The sequence below is a fragment of the Festucalex cinctus genome, chromosome 4 (assembly GCF_051991245.1).
Source record: "Festucalex cinctus isolate MCC-2025b chromosome 4, RoL_Fcin_1.0, whole genome shotgun sequence".
NCBI classification, from domain to species: domain Eukaryota; kingdom Metazoa; phylum Chordata; class Actinopteri; order Syngnathiformes; family Syngnathidae; genus Festucalex; species Festucalex cinctus.
Genome location: NC_135414.1, coordinates 7,367,968 through 7,385,346, shown reverse-complemented (window position 1 = coordinate 7,385,346; position 17,379 = coordinate 7,367,968). Strand labels below are relative to the sequence as shown.

Below are 17,379 nucleotides of genomic sequence, written 5' to 3'. Positions count from 1 at the left end.
AATTTGAATTGCTGGCAGTCAGGAGGAGATATGGCTATATTTTGTTTTCTTTCTTTTTTCTTTTTTTTTAATTAATTAATTTATTTTTTTGGTCATCTAGTGGCAAAATAACGTACGCATCATTAGCTTAATAGTGGAATTGCCTACATATTTTTTTTTTTAATATTTTGGGGGGTTAAAAAAAAGCAGATTCAAGAAATATTAACTCACTTCAATATTGCCTCACTTCAACCATTTTGGATTACACAACTTGGATGACTGAAAAGCTACAAAAAAATGTATATATAGCTACCAAATTGCCTTTTTTTAAATTGAATGTGACATAGAACTTAAATATTATATAATTATACTATTGAACTAACAATGATACATTTAGTTTAATGAATAGAAAATAACATTTTGACGTCATTACGTCATTTTAATGTCACAATAGCAAAAATATTGTTGAATTTGAAAAAGATTTATAGATGTTCGATACCACTTTTTTTTTTTTTTTTTTTTTTTCTTCCCCAGACTGATAAGTACTCAATTCTCGAGTAGTCACCAATACCAAAATCAAGTACTGATACCACAAGTACTTTTCATCCATAAAATTTACCCAATATAGTATTTTTCCCTAAAATTGCATGAAATTAATTGCAATTTTAAATAGGGCTGGGCACAGTAACGGTATATATCATGGTATAGAATTAAGTGTTGTTTTTTTTGTTTTTTTTTTAAATAATTTGCTGACTGGTTTACATAGTCCTTTATAGAAGCAAAATTGATTAAAAAAACAAAAGAATAAATCTACTTTGGATAACATTTATTGTGCAAATCAAAATTAAAAGTCAGCAGTCTGGTGCAAAATAGTGCAAACAAAAAATATTGCTGATATTTTAAATGAAAATAGTAGCCTACAACTGGCTTTGAGCAAGTATTCACTTGAAGATCACAAGGGCATGCACAAGCGGCCATTGCAAACAGAACACAAAGAGACTGAAATAGTGATGGATAGATACGATGACGTCATCAACATGCACTACCGCGGTAAGACGGTGCAGTCAAAATCTCCACCTTTGGCAAAATTTATACCTTATATTGAATGTACCGTTTATATCGCCCAACTCTAATTTTAGATTCTAATTTCTACTTCCTTATTATAAAATGTTCCCAAAAGGGTGGACGATACCTGTATTATTGGTACGTCCATCCCTAGAAAACAGGGCGGAGCTACCTGAATGTAAGAAAGTGACAGTTGAAGCACATGTGAGCCCCTACAAAGACATCATGGATTGTATTTTTCACCACAAAGGTCCCACATCATATTTTAAATTTACTGTACAGATTTAGGTATGTGCACTTCAGCCCAATGTTGCCACACTGCCCCCCACAGACCACAAAAAGTATATTCATGCATTTTACATAATGCTCAAATCTGCAAAAGGACTTAACAAACGTTTCCCCCCTGCCAGGCGCCTGCCGTGCATGCACCTCTTCCACCAGCTGTGCGTGGACCAGTGGCTGCTCACCAACAAGAAGTGCCCCATCTGCAGAGTGGACATTGAGGCGCAGTTGTCTGCTGAGAGTTGATGCTGTTTGATTTTCATCCCCACACCTCCCTCCCACCATCCAACCCACCAAGCGCGCGTCTCTTTCTAACAAAACATTTTAGTTGCCATATTCATCCTCATTTCCTCCTGAGTACTGCAGTCAACCAAAGAAGGCAATGAATTTACTTGCGCAGCTCGACTAACTAGCAACATCTGGACAGTGCCGGCTTTCACTTCTTCTCCATTAATTTAGAGTTCTATGTATTTATAAAGCTGTTATGTAGCTTTTGGATGGTTTCCTCAAGTGTCATTTTGTTTTCCTGCATGTTTCCTTGCAAAAAGCATTTGTTTGCACATGTACACGAGCTTCAAGGCGAGGAGAGCTGTTCTAGTAAAAGCCGCCACGCCACGTTTTACTAGACTTAGAATGTCAGCCTCCGCAACAACATGGCAGAGTTCATTTTTACCAATCATTGTATTGATTAGTTTGTTTAGAGGATGTGGATTGTTAGTGAAAGATGTTTTTTTTTTTTTTTAATAAATAAAAGCATTCCTAGACATTCCCCAACTAGGGAAAACTATGTTTAACAGATCAGCTGCTGTATTAGTACATACACACTTGCACACACAGTATTTTGTCAGCACACGTCCTTACGCCCCCTCAACAGTTGCATCCATTTTGCACGACAAGATTGTCACATGCCCTCATCCACAAACCGGACTGGTCGGCACGTGTGCAGGTTGTCATGTCACGGATAGCTCGTTAGTTGGACAGATAGATGGCTACATATAGTGTGTCCCGCCCACTCCCCTCACTCAGTATCTAATCGAGCATCAGCTGTGGGAAAAGATGACACACTCAAGTGTTCACTGGCATAGAATTGCACAAGAGAAAGACAGGATGAGTTGTGATTATGATGGCGTGCTGGGGACGTTTCCACTCTATAAAATACAGTAAATTAAAAAAAATAATTATTTTGAATGGAGTGATGAAATGCAGTACTTAATGAATCAAAAGCAGGTATACATGCGGTCATCACACACCCTTCAAAGGCACCTGGAGCATACTCTGTGGGATTTATATTAGTTTAAAAAATATTAATAAACTTGGATAACTCTTGAGTTTGAGTGGTTTGTGTCATCTTTGTTCTCTAGTGAAAATGGTAAAATGACTGCCGCAGACCGCACCTCTACAAATGTGTACTACATATACCACAAGATGGTGGCAAAGCATCAACATCATGCTAATAGCATGTATGCAGTCATGATGAACCCATCCGGTACTTGACTTTTTAGCAGCATTTTGGCGGTTTTGTCTAGAATGAGAATTTGATAACTTAAAAAAACATAAACACATTTTGTCACTTGCTGTCGACTGAAATGACATCACAGGTGCTCAAGAAACAGGCAACGACCAATCTCGGTGTCAGATGTGATCGGGCCTCCAGATTGTATCGGGGTCGCCTGTAGATGACGTCAGGCTACAGACCGTCTGGAAATTGTCCATTTACAATAAGCGAAGTGCGCATTAAATTTGCGCATGCGCGAGGGAAAAAAACGAGGCTAGCAACTATCCTATCAATTTGTATGGCGGAGATTAGAGTGGTGACAATCTTTGCCTAACTGTACACGTTAAAGCTTGCAAGTCAACGTCCCCGATATCAGTAAACCACATCTATGCATGTTAATAAAAAACAGCAACTTTCCAGCCGTTGAAACGTTTCTACCAGAGCCGATTCCATCGGATCCAATTCATTTTCAATGACCATTTGGTAGTTTCGCCTACACACAATGCACCACGGCCACGCCGCTACCCATAATTCACATTGAATTCGAGATGCGCACTTCGCTTATTGTTCAAAATAACGATATATATGGACTAAAATTGTAAAAACGTAAATGAACCCAAAAAATATAAAAGCATGATACTTTAAGAGTGAAAAAAAAATGCGGCACAACACCTGTTACGTCAGTACAGCAACGCTACGAAGTTAGCTTCGGTTTGGTTTCTTTTTAGCTGTTCACAAATCATTCACAATGACGAAACCCCCCCCCCCCAAAAAAAAACAAACAATTTAATGATAATAGGAACACATTAACAATCTAAACTGACAATATTTCTCACATTTTCCATTTTCTTGACCGCTTATTCCTCACAAGGGTCGCGGGGGTTGCTGGCGCCTATCTCAGCTGGCTCTGGGCAGTAGGCGGGGGACACCCTGGACTGGTTGCCAGCCAATCGCAGGGCAGCACCAGTAATAATTTACTTAATTGATTTGGTCTAAGCACAAACACAGAAAAAATACCCAGCTAATTCGCGTTTTAGTTCCAAAATAAAATGTACAAATACTGTATGCGAATGTGGGCGTTTGATGTACTCACACAATAGTTATAGATATCACTCACCTCCTTAATGAACAAGCGAAATGTTTACCACGGGTGTTATTCTGATTAAATGCCTCAGCTTCGTTTCTTCTCCTTGCAACTTTGTGAACTGAACAATGTAACGATGTGTATAGCATACATTGGCTACAATGTGGGACATTTACCTTTGATTTGTTCATTTCTATGTGACGTCATCCTAATAAAAGCTTTGGAACATTAAGACGATATTTCTCATTTCTATGTGACGTCACCCCAATAAAAGCTTTGGAAAATTGAGACGGTAACCTATAAAGTACGTGTAGCTTACGTTAGAGCTTCCAGAAATGTTCTAAATTAGCTGAATGTTTTAGTTGTAATGGTTTGAAATGGGGATAAATATGGAAGGAAGAGTTAAATAGTAATACTGTATGTAAAATGGTTAATTTTGCTGTTAAAATGTGTTAATTTGTAAGATCGTTCCTAAGATGTCTTGAACAGTTTAAATCTGGCTAGATTTTTAATGGGAATTATTTTCTTGGAGAATGTGGAAATGTAGGAATTAAGGTAAAAATAGTTTCCACGATGCCCTGCAAAAACTAGTATTAAAATTAGAATGGTTTTGATAGCTGGCCAATTGTTGAATACTATTCAGTCGGTACTGGAACACTCATAGAAAAATAAGGCAAACACTGTTCAACAATACATGCTTTATTAAAAAAACAAAACAAAAAAACAAAAAACAAAACAAAAAAAACAAAAAAACAAAAAAACTCTTGTATTGCACAAGGATGCTTTTGAACCATCCCAGATCCAAAGTGATGATGAAGTCCCAGCAGTTAATGAAGCAACTTTGAGCACACGGTGGTTATTTTGCCAAACATAACCAAGTGAGCGGAATGTGAAAAAAAAAAAAAAAATGCAACTTGTAGTGCACAAATACGAAAAAAAAGAAAAAAAAGAAAAATAAATTTCTGCTGTGAACACAAAACAATAAAAAGGGAACACCATCATGTGTGAGAGAAGCCTTAAAGCGACCCTGTGAGTATTCAGACGAACATAAAACAAGTCTTCATTTTAGGACTAAATGCTCAAACGACATTTCCCCGTGAACACATATACAGAAAGGGAGCTCAAAATACAATTTAAAGTGTAAACAAAAATCACATTGGGCCTTCATTACGTGACTCAACAAAATGTGTGTCTAAGGTAGTAGTACCTGTACTGATAAAGTGCTAACACACTAGACAGTGTTCTCGGGTTACAGTACACACAGAGATGCTTACTATCTTTGGTGTCTAAAAATGGTATAAAATCACTGACATCTATTTCCCTGCGAGCTTTGCATTGACAAAATAAATATGATGGCATCTTTTTGGAATCATCTCAGGCTAAGAACGATTTAAAAACAACCACGAAAAAACCCCCATAAATCACAGCCTGTTCCCAGATTATGCGTACTGTAATTTTGTAAGGGTTCCTTAGCAAAAAGGTGATCAGGACAGAAATCTTGTATAAATACAATAAATAGTTATGTTTTTGTTCAGCACTTCCGAAAAGGACAAAAGTAGTCCTCTTGCGAAGAGGAACCACAAAGAGAGTTTACATTCATGGACTATGCAAGGCAGTAGTGGAGGATTCACCCAGAAATCCCACAGTGCTTCTAGACACTCCGCGCGGAGAAATGGCGGACAGACAAGACTCCTTCGTCCCGTCCGTCCGTCGACCTTCTAGATCTTGGCCACGTAGTTGTTGGGGAAAAGGCCTTGCTTCCCTCGCAGACGTCCTGACCACCATCCTGAAGCGTCTGAAACAATCAGAGAGTGTCATTAGATTAAGTCTATTTATTTTGAATAATAATTAGATTAAATATTATTTATATTTTTTTCATTTATATACATTTCTTTTTGTATTACAAAACAAAAATACATTTCATAGTTTAATGGTAACAAAAATGATTCAAATTTTCATTGTAATGTAATTTAAGTGTAATTCTCAATTCATTGCTGATCCTGCTTTTTACGCCGACAGTAAGTGATGGCTGTATGTTCATTTTATAATGATTTTTGATGTAGTATATTGTGAAATAAGTTATTTTGGTGGAAAAAAATGATTTATTTACTTGTAAACACAGAAGGATGAGTACTGTACAATATTTTGGTCTAAAGATTTATAAATGTGTATTATTTTAAGTGTGTTTAAATTATGTCGAGGGTGTATTTTAATAGGGTACTTCTGTAACACGGATTTCACTTATTGCATCCGTGAGGATGGGTTTTACCGCATACAAAAATACAAATAAAAATTGTAAGTGTTTAAGTAAAACAGTATAATTTTAATAATATAATAATTTTAATAATTAACTGTTCCCATCTTTTATTATTGTATTTCTTTTTTTCTTTTTTAAATGTTTTTATTTAAAAATTAACATTTGATTAATGTATAACATTTATATATAAATTATAAAAATTATGAACAACTTAATGCATATGTAAATATTTTATGAATATTTGTTTATTTTTATCTAAACCAATTTGATTTAAAAAAAAAAAAAAACCTCAAAAATCAAAAATCAGTTTATTTAAAACTTACATTCCAGTATTCCCATTTAAATGTTTTAATTATTAATTTAAATATGGGCAACAATTTTTCCTCTCCATAAAAACAATTTAATGTAAATGAGAAATAGCTTATGTCAGTAATATTTAAACTTACTAAGTGACAAATCTATTAAAAGAAGCACGTTAAATGTGTATACTGGCTTTGTTTGTGTGGAGGGCGATGCAGTTAATGAGCCAGTGGTGGCTTTTGAGCAGGCGCCTTTAATTTGCAGTCTGGATGCCGAGTGCCTCAGACGCCTGCGGATTGTCCGACATAATGACAAGCTAAAATGTCTCCCGTGACGCTCACATACCCTCTTTGATGATGTCAATGATGTCGTTGGCGTTGAAGCTGAGCTCGTCCGTGTCTTGGGCGTCGTAAGCATACAGGGCTTTGCACTGGGGCACCTGAGGTTTAGGCTTGGGTGCAGGCTTGGGTCGTCCGCCCCCTGGTGGAGGTCTGGTGGTTGACGGTCGGTGAGCTCTGACGACCACACAACAGTAGCAACGTGCATTAGCGCTATGACAGCTGTCTCGCTGCGTGTTATTATTTGCATCGTTCACGCGTCCAAAAGGTCATAAAAGAAATGACTGTAGACAATACACACACGCAAAAATCCACACACACCGCTTTGCTATTATGGGATGTTTGAAAGCGTCGCAGCGGAGTAAGGCGTCTGTAATTCAAATCCTTTTCTACTGTGATCTCACCGCCACCCAAAACACAGCAAACACTCACATTCTTCCATTTGAAGCTGCTCCGCTGACTCCATTGCTATAAAAAGAGTACATTATCCAAATTATGTCAACTTAAGAGAGACAGTGCGTGTACGTGTTTGCATGATGACCAACATTACCCTGGAAAAGGCCTCGTCCTGGATGCCGTCGCTATTTACTATGTGTATGCGTCATCCACAATCGGAGGACATTTTCTTGATGGAACACTTACATATCAAAATATAACATATAACATATAAAATTATCTTTTTTCTGTAAGATGTGTTCATCGCTTCCTTGGCAGACATTTATAAATAGTAGAAATTACGCAACAAAGTTTTTACTAAAATGTTTGTCATCTAGAGGAAGGGGTTTGCGCGACAATGCTTACCTGCTAAGTCCCCTCCTCTATTCTTCATATTTTTCCCATTTTTGTTGTTATAATAGTGTTTCACTCAAACCAACTCTACCCTCTTACTCATTATCAGAAAAAGACGTAACATTATCAAAGTGTTCCTTTTTTATTACAAAGCTAAGTTTGTTCTTAACCAGTTGGCATAGCAGCTAACACAGCTAGCTTGTACACTTGAGCAAAAACTAACAGTATTGTTTGCAAACCTATTATTACAAGTAGAGTAAAATTATTGTTCACATGTAATGTAATTTATTTAATTGTAAATGAATTATGCAGTACTATTTTTAAAATGTTTTCCAGGTTCCTGAGTATCAGTAACAATTGTGCCAAACGCAGCATCACCTAAAATGCTAAAAGAGTCAAATTGCAGGTGTATGACCTATTTTGTTGACAACATAAAAAATAAAAAATAAAAATACAAATGGAATGACTCATTTGTGCAGAATCATGTGTCGTTTAAAATCACCTTTATCAATAGGGATGTAACGATATCCAAATGTCACGATACAATATTATTACAATATGAAGCTCACGATACGATAAGTATCACAATATTGTGGGGAGGTTGGTGATATTTAAAAAAGGTCACAATATTGTAAAAAAAACAAAAAACAAAAAAACACTATTGTGCTTTTGTACATAACAACAATGTTATTATGTTTTATTATTGTTATTGTTATTATTATTATGTTATGTTAATGCACGCACACATTAAGTTCCTCCACATATTGACTTGCTTCACAGGCAAATTCCGTTCCCCTTCATCTGACAGTGTAGATTTTAAACATAGAAGGGCCAAAACATCCCTAATGAAAATATTTGCAACAAAAAAACTAGCCACGAGAGGGTGCTAGAACTGCACAAATAGAAATCAACCTGATTTTTTTTTTTTTTTTTTAACAGATGTGTTGCATTTAAGTATCGTGAACATGAGGATACTGTGGCAGCTTTAACATCACGATATTGTGCTTATTGTTACATCTCTATTATATCAAGAGCCTCTGCACATGCTAGCCAACCTCAACACTGACATCAGCACCGCTGTCTTTGTCTTGAGATTCCTCACCCTGCAGCTCCTTGATCGGGAACCCTGAGGAAGTCCAGATTGGGTCCAGGTTGCGGTCGCACGCTGCCCCTCTCCCTGGGCTGGCTGAGGTTGCTGGGGAGGTGCGGGCGCACGGCATCGCCCTGGTGCTGATAGAGCGAGTTGCGCATATTGGCCATGTGGTTGGTGTTCTTCACACTGCCGTTCTGGTGAGCGACTGCCAAGAGGAGAGAGGGAAAAGATTAGGGCCTGACTGATTTTTTGTTTTTGAGGTTGATGCTGATTCAGCTATTTGGAAGAATAACATTATGGTATATATAATGAATTAAGTAACCTGGAGGTCCCGGTGCAGTCCGTGACGGTGTGTTCTGGTGTGTTCGAGTGCGTCTTTGGGTGTTGATAGGCCTGGAGGGACCTGACAAAGGAAAGCAAAGGAAGTTGAGTTTTGTGCACATCATCATGGCTCATTTTCAGAACTCCAATGTGGTTCTACTCACGCGTGTTCCGAGGAAGTCCCGATCCGATGCTGACCTGCAGATTTTTGCCGGTAGGCTTGAGCATGGCCATGTCTCCCTGACCCTGGACGAAGGTGACCTGCCGGGTGCCGGCTCCGCCACTTATGATGCCCCAGTTCTCCTTCTTCAGCTTCAATGACAGTCTAACGTCCAAAGAAAAAGACGTTCAACTTTTCTGAGCGAAAATGCATCTGTCTTTCTTTAGTCGACATAACTATTCTATCCAAAGAAAGCTGAGTTAAGTAGCAGTTATTTGATTGAAGCTTTATTAGGGCCCGAGCAGCCCTTTTCTTCTCCGCAAACTATCACGTTTTTGAGACACTAAACAAATGAAAACTCACCAAACTCTACACACACAGACAAATCGGACATGGCAAAAAATTTGATATTTTATTGTCGCCACACACAAGTAAAAAATGGGTTTGTAGTGCCCCCTACATGGGTTTAACAGAGCCCTGTCCCGCCATGTGTGACCTACGGCTACCAAAATTGGGTGGCACCATGTAGCACTTCGAGAAAAACAAAAAAGGGTTTGGTAGCTGTACCCTAAAATTAACAGGAAGTGAGCTTTGAGTATTTGAATGTCCAATTTTGGCCCCTTTTTGCACATTCACAGGGGTCATACTTTTGCCCCCTTCTCCTTCACGGTTAACCCGATTGACTTCAAACACCTCGGAAAACTTCAGGGTTAAAAACAAAAAACAAAAAAAACAAACAAACAAAAAAAAAAAAAAAAGAAAAAAAAATTGAATGTTTTCAATATACTGTATGACGGGGGCAGGGCATCAAATTTTGAGTTTCAAAATTCCTACTTAATGAAGCATTCCTTTTGCTAAACCTAATAGGAAGTCCCCCAGAGATGTGGCATCACATTTTGCGTTTCAAAATTCTTACATAATGAAGCATTCCCAGTTGCACGTTTCACCTAGCCCTACGAAAATTTGGAGGCATATGTAACATCCCTCAAAGGTACAAGAAAGTCGTTTTGAGCCATATGCCAAACCTAACTGGAAGTCCGCCATTTTGATTTTCTTTGGAATCTATTACTATTTGTTTGGCCGTTTTATAAGGGTCATATTTTAACTAACTCCTCCTACAGAATTTACCCGATCGTCTTCTAACTTGGTATCTTTCATCTTAAGATGTTAAAGATGAAAAGTTAATCGAAAGCCTTGTCGCACGCTGTTGCCATGGCGATGCACTGATTGTAACAAAAAGTTCTGTTGTTTTCGAAGGTCTAAACATGGGCGAAAACTCATCAAACTTTGCATACTCACAGACCTGTCATGAACATGAATATTTTATAGATTTCTTGTGCAATTTTCAATACATGGCTGAATAGTTCGCTCCACATTTTTTTATTCAGGGTTGCGCGGGCCTTTTATAGCAGTTGTTGTCTGTGTTATTTGGATTTGCGAGTGTGTGCCTGTGTGCGTCCTTACGTGTTACTAAACTTGAGTGGTAGAGTCCTCTGGGTTTTCTCCTCGAACCTGCGGGCCAGTAAGCTGATGAACTCCGTCTTGAAGACACATTCCAACAGGCTGTCGTATTCCTGCTCGTGTAGGATCATGAAGTCATCCTGCAGGGTGCTGAGGGGGGGGAAATAACCCGAAAATGTACATGTTGGAGGTTACAAATTGTTAAGACTATCTTCATATTATTGGTTTTATTCAGAATACAAAGCATATTAGTACTTGCACCACAAATTGGACATGAAGGATATGGATGAAATGCTCAAACGGCTTTTCGAGGAACGAGTTGGTACCTCATGGACACGCCCAAGATTCTCTCCACGTTGATGTTCCGCTTGAGCACCTCGGTCACTTGTCCTTTCTCCGGCCCCTGTTTCACCTTTTCTCTTCCTATCAGGTACACCGACCTCGGCGTCAGGATCAAGTCCCTCTTGATCGGCTGAATGTCGAGAAATAGAATTCTTGAATACAAAATAAATCCAAACAAAAGTGAAGAGCCGACATTCAAACCCACCTTGAAGCGGCGATCATATTTCGTGACTTTGTCTGCAAAGTCGATCTTCTCCCTCTTGGCCAAAAACTGGCGTAGCTCGGGCCTGTCGTCCATCCCCAGGTAGTCTCCCACAAAGTTTCTGTTCAGGCTGTGTCGCCGTCTCTCCTTGTGATTCAGCAGCAGGTCAGACGCTGCACAGACACGCAAACACGCACGCAGTCAGCAAACCGCAAAATGCACGCTGGACCGAAAGGTGACACCTCACTTACCTTCCTCGCGCATCTGGACGTATTTCTTGCGGGCCGCGTATTTCCGCCAGGCTTTTTGGATGCTTCTGGCATAGCCATCGAACTTGCGCTCTCTGGTCTCCTCGAGCAGAAAGAGCTGCCAAAGGAGGGCACAATCAATTTGAAATGAATCACAAAACAAAATGGACTACAATACATTAACATTGAAAAGACATTCAGTTTGTATACCAACGATTCCCAAACAATGAAGTGAGAAATCATTAGGTGGGAAATGATCCTATTTTACTTGAATCTATATATAATGTATCATCTAACTATACCAGCAACATATATAGTGTTCCCACAGTGACAGGCAAAACAATTAAACTAGATGAAAGAAGGTACAGTAAAACCTTTTTATTTAGAAAGGCCTATGATATTTAATTAAGAATACGATTTTATTCTATTCCCTATTTTCTTTTTATGTTATTTTATTTTATTTTCTGTAGCACTTTGAGATCATGCTGATGAAAGGTGCATTACAAATGGAATTTATTATTATTATTATTATTATTATTATTACAGTATACATTTTTTGTCACATTCTTTCCAGTGTAAAATATGGTCATTGTTGGACAGAAACCTTGCATCTCCAAATTACTACAAGTTTTAAGGAAATGGGAAAAAAAACCAAAACTATTTGCTTGAGTTAGCAAACATGACATCAACGATTTTATAGAAGTACAAATGTAAAAACGCCCTGCGAAATTAGTTAACAATGAGTACAAATAAATAAATAAATAATAATAATAATAATAATAATAATAATAATAATAATTTGGGAAAAAATTAAATGGACCATATTTGAACATACGGGTTTTCTGCCAGAGTGCTCTGGCTGATCCAGCAGATGGCGCTGTGGTGAAAGAAAAGCATTGCTGATGACTCCAATTTTGCGTTTCACTGATGTTGCTGATTCAGCATTTTTAAATAGTTTGACATGTACCATATAATTAACCCTTATTGCAGAGGGAAATCATCACTTTTTATGCAAAAAAGTCAATATTGACAATGATCTTTTTGCTTCAGAACCTTTTGTAATTAACTCATGCATAAAAAAGTTGACTGCTCATTACCACAATGCTTAAGCAATTGATGAAACAAAAGATGAAAACAGACACAGAAAAGTTAGTAAATTTCAAAACACTTGCGCATGAAAAGAGAACCCTTTCAAATTATGCATATTCAAAATCAAAACATTTTTAAGCAGTTTGAAATGATTATTCCCCTCAAATTTTGCCTAGCAACAAGTAGTTACGCACATTTCATTTATACAGTGAAGGGATAAACTGATGGAGTGTGGATGGAGTGAACATTTTTTATGGAATTGTCATTTTCCCAGTTCAAGAAAACCAGTTGTTTTGAGGGTTATTCTACATGTAATTTCCTGTGAGACGATCAACAACACGCAATCACACTGCGTGGCCTCCAAGACTGCAAGACTAAACATCCTGTCTCATCCAGTCTCTGTATCAGTACATGCCATAACACCATCACTACCAACAATAACCACACAGCATGGGTGCCACGTTGTTATAACCCTTGAAGCAACTGATAATTGAAACACAAAAATGATGCAATCATTGCATGTAGATAGATGATATAAATGTATTAGGTTTCACAATATGAATGACAGCTTGTCCATCACCACTTTAGGTCTTTGCGGCCATCTGGCTTTAGCATCTAACAATCCTCACTTGTTTCGTCCGACAGGAGGAAAAAAAAAAAATACTCAGTCCGAAAACTAATTAGCCCGCCTCTGTCTTATCGTGGAGAAAGATTTGTTTTGAGAAGGCTGTCAGCCACTTTCATTGCGTGTCATATTTGACTTTCATAAGCGCACCTCGGTGACGTGAACTTTGAGCGTGAGGCGGTCGGGGGAGGCCGCTGGTGAATAAGTAACATTCGGCGTCAGCTGTGAGGATGAATTAAGACTTACGTTGTCTGTGCATTCATTTCGACACATGCGTGTGCGATGCGATGTATACAAATCACAACAAGCGCGAGCGTATACTCGACACAAGTGGCGCTTTCATAAAAAAAAAAAAAAAGGCCCGGGTGGAAAACGACAAGCCTGTTGGATGTTGTGTCAACTCGGCAACCACACTGCGTACTTTGTTGAGTCAATGCTGACGCGGGACGACGGCTCGGGTGGCGTCTCCTCCCCTACGTCCACCAACCGCCCGTGATTTGATGCCTATGGAAAGCCATTTGAGCATTTATTCCATATCCCCCTCCCCCTCCATGCCCACGTACTTTGGCTTTACTAGTAAGACAATTCAGTGCACTAGTAGAACGACTGTTGTTGTGTTCGTATTTTGTTCCCAAGGATCTATGAAGTGAGTTAAGGAGCTCCATGTAGTGCTTTGCCGCCATCTTATGTCATCTCAAAGCAATTAGACATCTTTGTGGGGTGTGAATTTCTTGCAATTTTCACAATTTGTGGCAGGACTTGCTACACTGTTAGACTTCAATAGAAATATTAGGGGTGTCAGGCGATTAAATTTTTTAATTATAATTAATTGCCATACTTCAATAGTTAAATCACAATTAATCGCAAATTTTTTATCTGTTCTAAATGTACAATTAAATGTACATTAAAAAAAAGTTTTCATACTCTTGCTAACATAAAAGTGAAAAAAATGTTAAACTAATAGAAATATGGCTGCATCATTTAGTCACTGATAGTAATTTCATAATTTTTCATAAAATTTAGTCAAAAAGATGTACTGAACTACAAAAAAAACAAGTGTGATAGTGATTTGTGTTGAGGTCATTTTTCTGCCACTAGATGTATTTATTCATAGTTGCATTTGTTAGACGGTGACAGCTGAGTGCATTTTTCTTTTCATATTAAGAACTAGCTAATCTTTAATATGAAGTAATTTGTGAAATTCTGCATTTTTAAAAGTGTAAAATACAACTTGACCCGAGCCTCCGCGAATATATGCATTATTATTACTGCTAAATTTTGACGTGGACGTGTCAGCTGCATTGCGACTGGAATTCCTCCGGTACAGGCCTTTCCAAGTAAGGGGCCGTCATTAATTGCGCATTTTAAATAAATTTGTGGTATTAAAGGAACATGACATTAACTCAAAATTAAAGTACTAATTTTGACACCCCTAAAAAAATTTATAAGGTGACTGTACGTCCTTAGTGGAGTTATAATGATAAAAAAAAAAAAAAAAAAAAAGAGCAGGTGAACGCTCCAAGACCAGACGTACCGACTCGGGGGCTTTGACAAACACCTTGGTCCGGCCCAGCTGGAACTGATCCTGGTCCATGTTGACAGAACGCATGAGGTGAAGGACGCCTTGTTTCTCGTCGCCTTGCCATGACGGCCACGACTCTTTGGTCAGGATGGCATACCTGCAAAAACAAAGATTGGCAAGTCTCATTGAGGACTGTCCAGATCCACTCAGTTCTGTTGGGTTGGGGTTCACGGAGGTTTGACATTTCCGTTTTCTGAGCTGCATTTTGTATTGCTTCGAGGTTGGTTACTGTTCCAAATTGGATGTTGTTTGTGTTCTTGTAGGTTTTGACATTTTCCTGGTACTCTTATTTTCAGCTACCTTAGTATCAAGTTGCAATATCTGCAGTCTGCTTGTCCGTACTTTTTGTTTGAATCACATAGTTTGTAATAGACATGCAAGACATTCAGACTTTAGCATGAGAACATCAAAACATGCCGGAAGTCTAGATTGCATGTAATTGCTTTCATACTTAGGTTCCACAATTTTAAACATTTCATTCACTAATGAGACCAAATGAAGGTTGAAGGTTCTGCTCATTGCGATCTCCATTATGCTAAAATGAAAAACACTCATTACAAACACTTTACAAAGCTTTCTAAAAAATAGAGCAACGTTGTATATTGTATCTGGCAGTCAGAAGGCCTTTGAACAGGCCAGTTAAAGATTACGCGTCATCTATCCTAATCAAGGAAGTAGTTTTATTAGGCAACGTGATTACAGCCAAATGTTGAATTGTTCCAACTTGCCCATCATTAATGCTGATCCTCTTTTATCTGACTTTGTTACATTGTGTTGTCTTGTTTGCTTTTTTTTTCCTTAAATGTTTTTCACTCGTTTATAAATGCTACATTAAAGAATATAAACTACAGTAGTGTTTTCCATAAAATATCCAACTGCAACTGATGCTAACCTACAAGTTTGATTGGAAAATCCCCAAATAGCTAAAAGTGGTTCTTGAAAATCTTATGAACGAGCAGATTCTGGCAACGAGAAGGACTTTCCATGCTGGAGGTTGTGTTACCTGTTGAGGAACTTTCTGAAGACGCGGCGGTAGGAGTAGCCAGCACGCCTTACCCTAATGTTCTCCTTCAGGCCCAGATATTCAACTTGGTGCTTCACACTGGACAAACAAAAACACAAGAAGCAACAAAATGACTGCTGACCTTTTTGTATTTAGTCACAGATTAATAATTGAATTTTTGTTTTAATGGATTTTCACAGTATACAGACAAGTCCGATTTAGAGTATATCCTGTTTGATATTTTGCTGATGAAACTTTAGAAATACTATAACATGCTATGCTAGTTGCTGTTAGCCCGTCTATGGTCTTTTCGTATTACATTACGATAATTGTCACAACAAATGATACTGTTTGGTTAACAATTTGGTGTTTCAAATATATTGACTTTAATTCTCTTTTGTTAATTGGTCATTTTCACAGTATATTTCAAATTGTAGTTTCTTGTGTAATTATGCTAACTAGCTAACTAAGTATATAAACACATAAATCAGGCTTGGCAGATGTTTTGGCACCAATCCCGCCGGTAGATTTCCACATTGTACATTGCTGCGACTGGGAATCCACCTACATAACTTAGCACATTGCAACCGTATGCACATGAGCTACTTTTTCCACCAACATGTGATCTACTTCGTACACACAGACTTCCTGTCAAAACAGCGGTTCCAATGCTAATTAATGAGTCCGACTCAACAGGAAGTTCATAGACTGTGAACAATACAGAATAAGTACTTTTCAGCCCTCTAAGCGGGAAACTGAAAGAAAGCGATAAAGAAGGGGAGCGTCCCTCACAGTAAGATGGCCTTTAGATGGAGAAGGGGAAAAAAAAAAAAAAGGATGCAGGAGGCAGGAAGGTGAAAAAGAAAGAGTTTTGAGTGACTTGCTTGCTTACCGGCCCTCTTCCCAGTCTCGGGGCTTCTTGGTCTCGTTGGGTTTGATACAGCGGATGTAATGGGGAGTACATTTCATCAATGTGCTCACAAGGTCATTGGCTTGTTTCTAGGTGGTTGAAAACAGCAAGATCATTCATATGTAACCCTGCAGAAGACTTATTGTGCAATTAATTATGTGACATATTTATTCAAATTAACTCAGCAAAAAATCAAATTATTTGCTTTAGTGGCCACATAAAATGATGTGGCGGACCAGATCTTGCCCCAACGCCTAGTCCTGCACAAAAAAAAAAAAAAAAAAAAACAGACACACAAACATACATATGAACACAGTCACACACCTTTATTTTACTGCCTGCAGTAGTGGGCCGACCCTTCTTCTCCGCATTGAGGTTCTCGGGGAAGCGAGCTCTGAAGAAAGCTCTGTTAGGGGGGCAAAGGTGAGCAGAGTCAGTCGCTATCATCATCCATTCAACATCATCCTTTGGCAGCCCAAAACTAAAAAGGCAGTTAATGATTCAACAAGCGAAGGGCCTTGAACAAACGTCAACCATTTACATTTCAAATCCAACCGAGGTCACATGTGTCGATGGTTAAACTAGGAAATGACTTTTTCACACTCACTGGAAGAAATCCTCCCTGTGAAAGTGGAAACACAAATGTGTTGGCGTTCATTCAGAATTCATTTACTTCATTTACTGGTAAGAGGCTGACAAAATATTTGTCAATTAATTTGATAATCAACCTCCAAATAGCATAATTGTCAAACTC

At 38.2% G+C, this 17,379-nt stretch overlaps 2 protein-coding genes across 7 annotated transcripts in view; one reads left to right on the top strand and one right to left on the bottom strand.

The window, feature by feature from the left end:
- Positions 1-2,654, top strand: part of rnf111 (ring finger protein 111) — a 41,287-nt gene extending 38,633 nt beyond the window's left edge. For all 5 annotated transcript variants that reach the window (XR_013283134.1, XR_013283132.1, XR_013283133.1 and 2 more), the window contains one exon: positions 1,455-2,654. Coding sequence is in view for 2 of the 5 variants with exons in the window: in XM_077518534.1 (XP_077374660.1) it covers positions 1,455-1,572 (118 nt within the window). In the remaining 3 variants the exon portion in view is untranslated. The remainder of the gene's footprint in view (positions 1-1,454) is intronic.
- Positions 2,655-4,588: 1,934 nt separating this feature from the next.
- Positions 4,589-17,379, bottom strand: part of myo1ea (myosin IEa) — a 58,131-nt gene continuing 45,340 nt past the window's right edge. Inside the window, exons 16-29 of one of the 2 annotated variants that reach the window (XM_077518528.1) lie at positions 16,950-17,031; positions 16,608-16,714; positions 15,716-15,814; positions 14,665-14,809; positions 11,420-11,534; positions 11,172-11,341; positions 10,951-11,096; positions 10,628-10,774; positions 9,168-9,328; positions 9,005-9,085; positions 8,692-8,887; positions 7,233-7,268; positions 6,808-6,977; positions 4,589-5,700 (exon numbers count right to left, since the gene is read on the bottom strand). In XM_077518528.1, coding sequence (XP_077374654.1) covers positions 5,624-5,700; positions 6,808-6,977; positions 7,233-7,268; positions 8,692-8,887; positions 9,005-9,085; positions 9,168-9,328; positions 10,628-10,774; positions 10,951-11,096; positions 11,172-11,341; positions 11,420-11,534; positions 14,665-14,809; positions 15,716-15,814; positions 16,608-16,714; positions 16,950-17,031 — 1,732 coding nt within the window. In that variant the 3' untranslated portion in view covers positions 4,589-5,623. The remainder of the gene's footprint in view (positions 5,701-6,807; positions 6,978-7,232; positions 7,269-8,691; positions 8,888-9,004; positions 9,086-9,167; positions 9,329-10,627; positions 10,775-10,950; positions 11,097-11,171; positions 11,342-11,419; positions 11,535-14,664; positions 14,810-15,715; positions 15,815-16,607; positions 16,715-16,949; positions 17,032-17,379) is intronic. The other variant, XM_077518529.1, reaches the window with a different exon arrangement.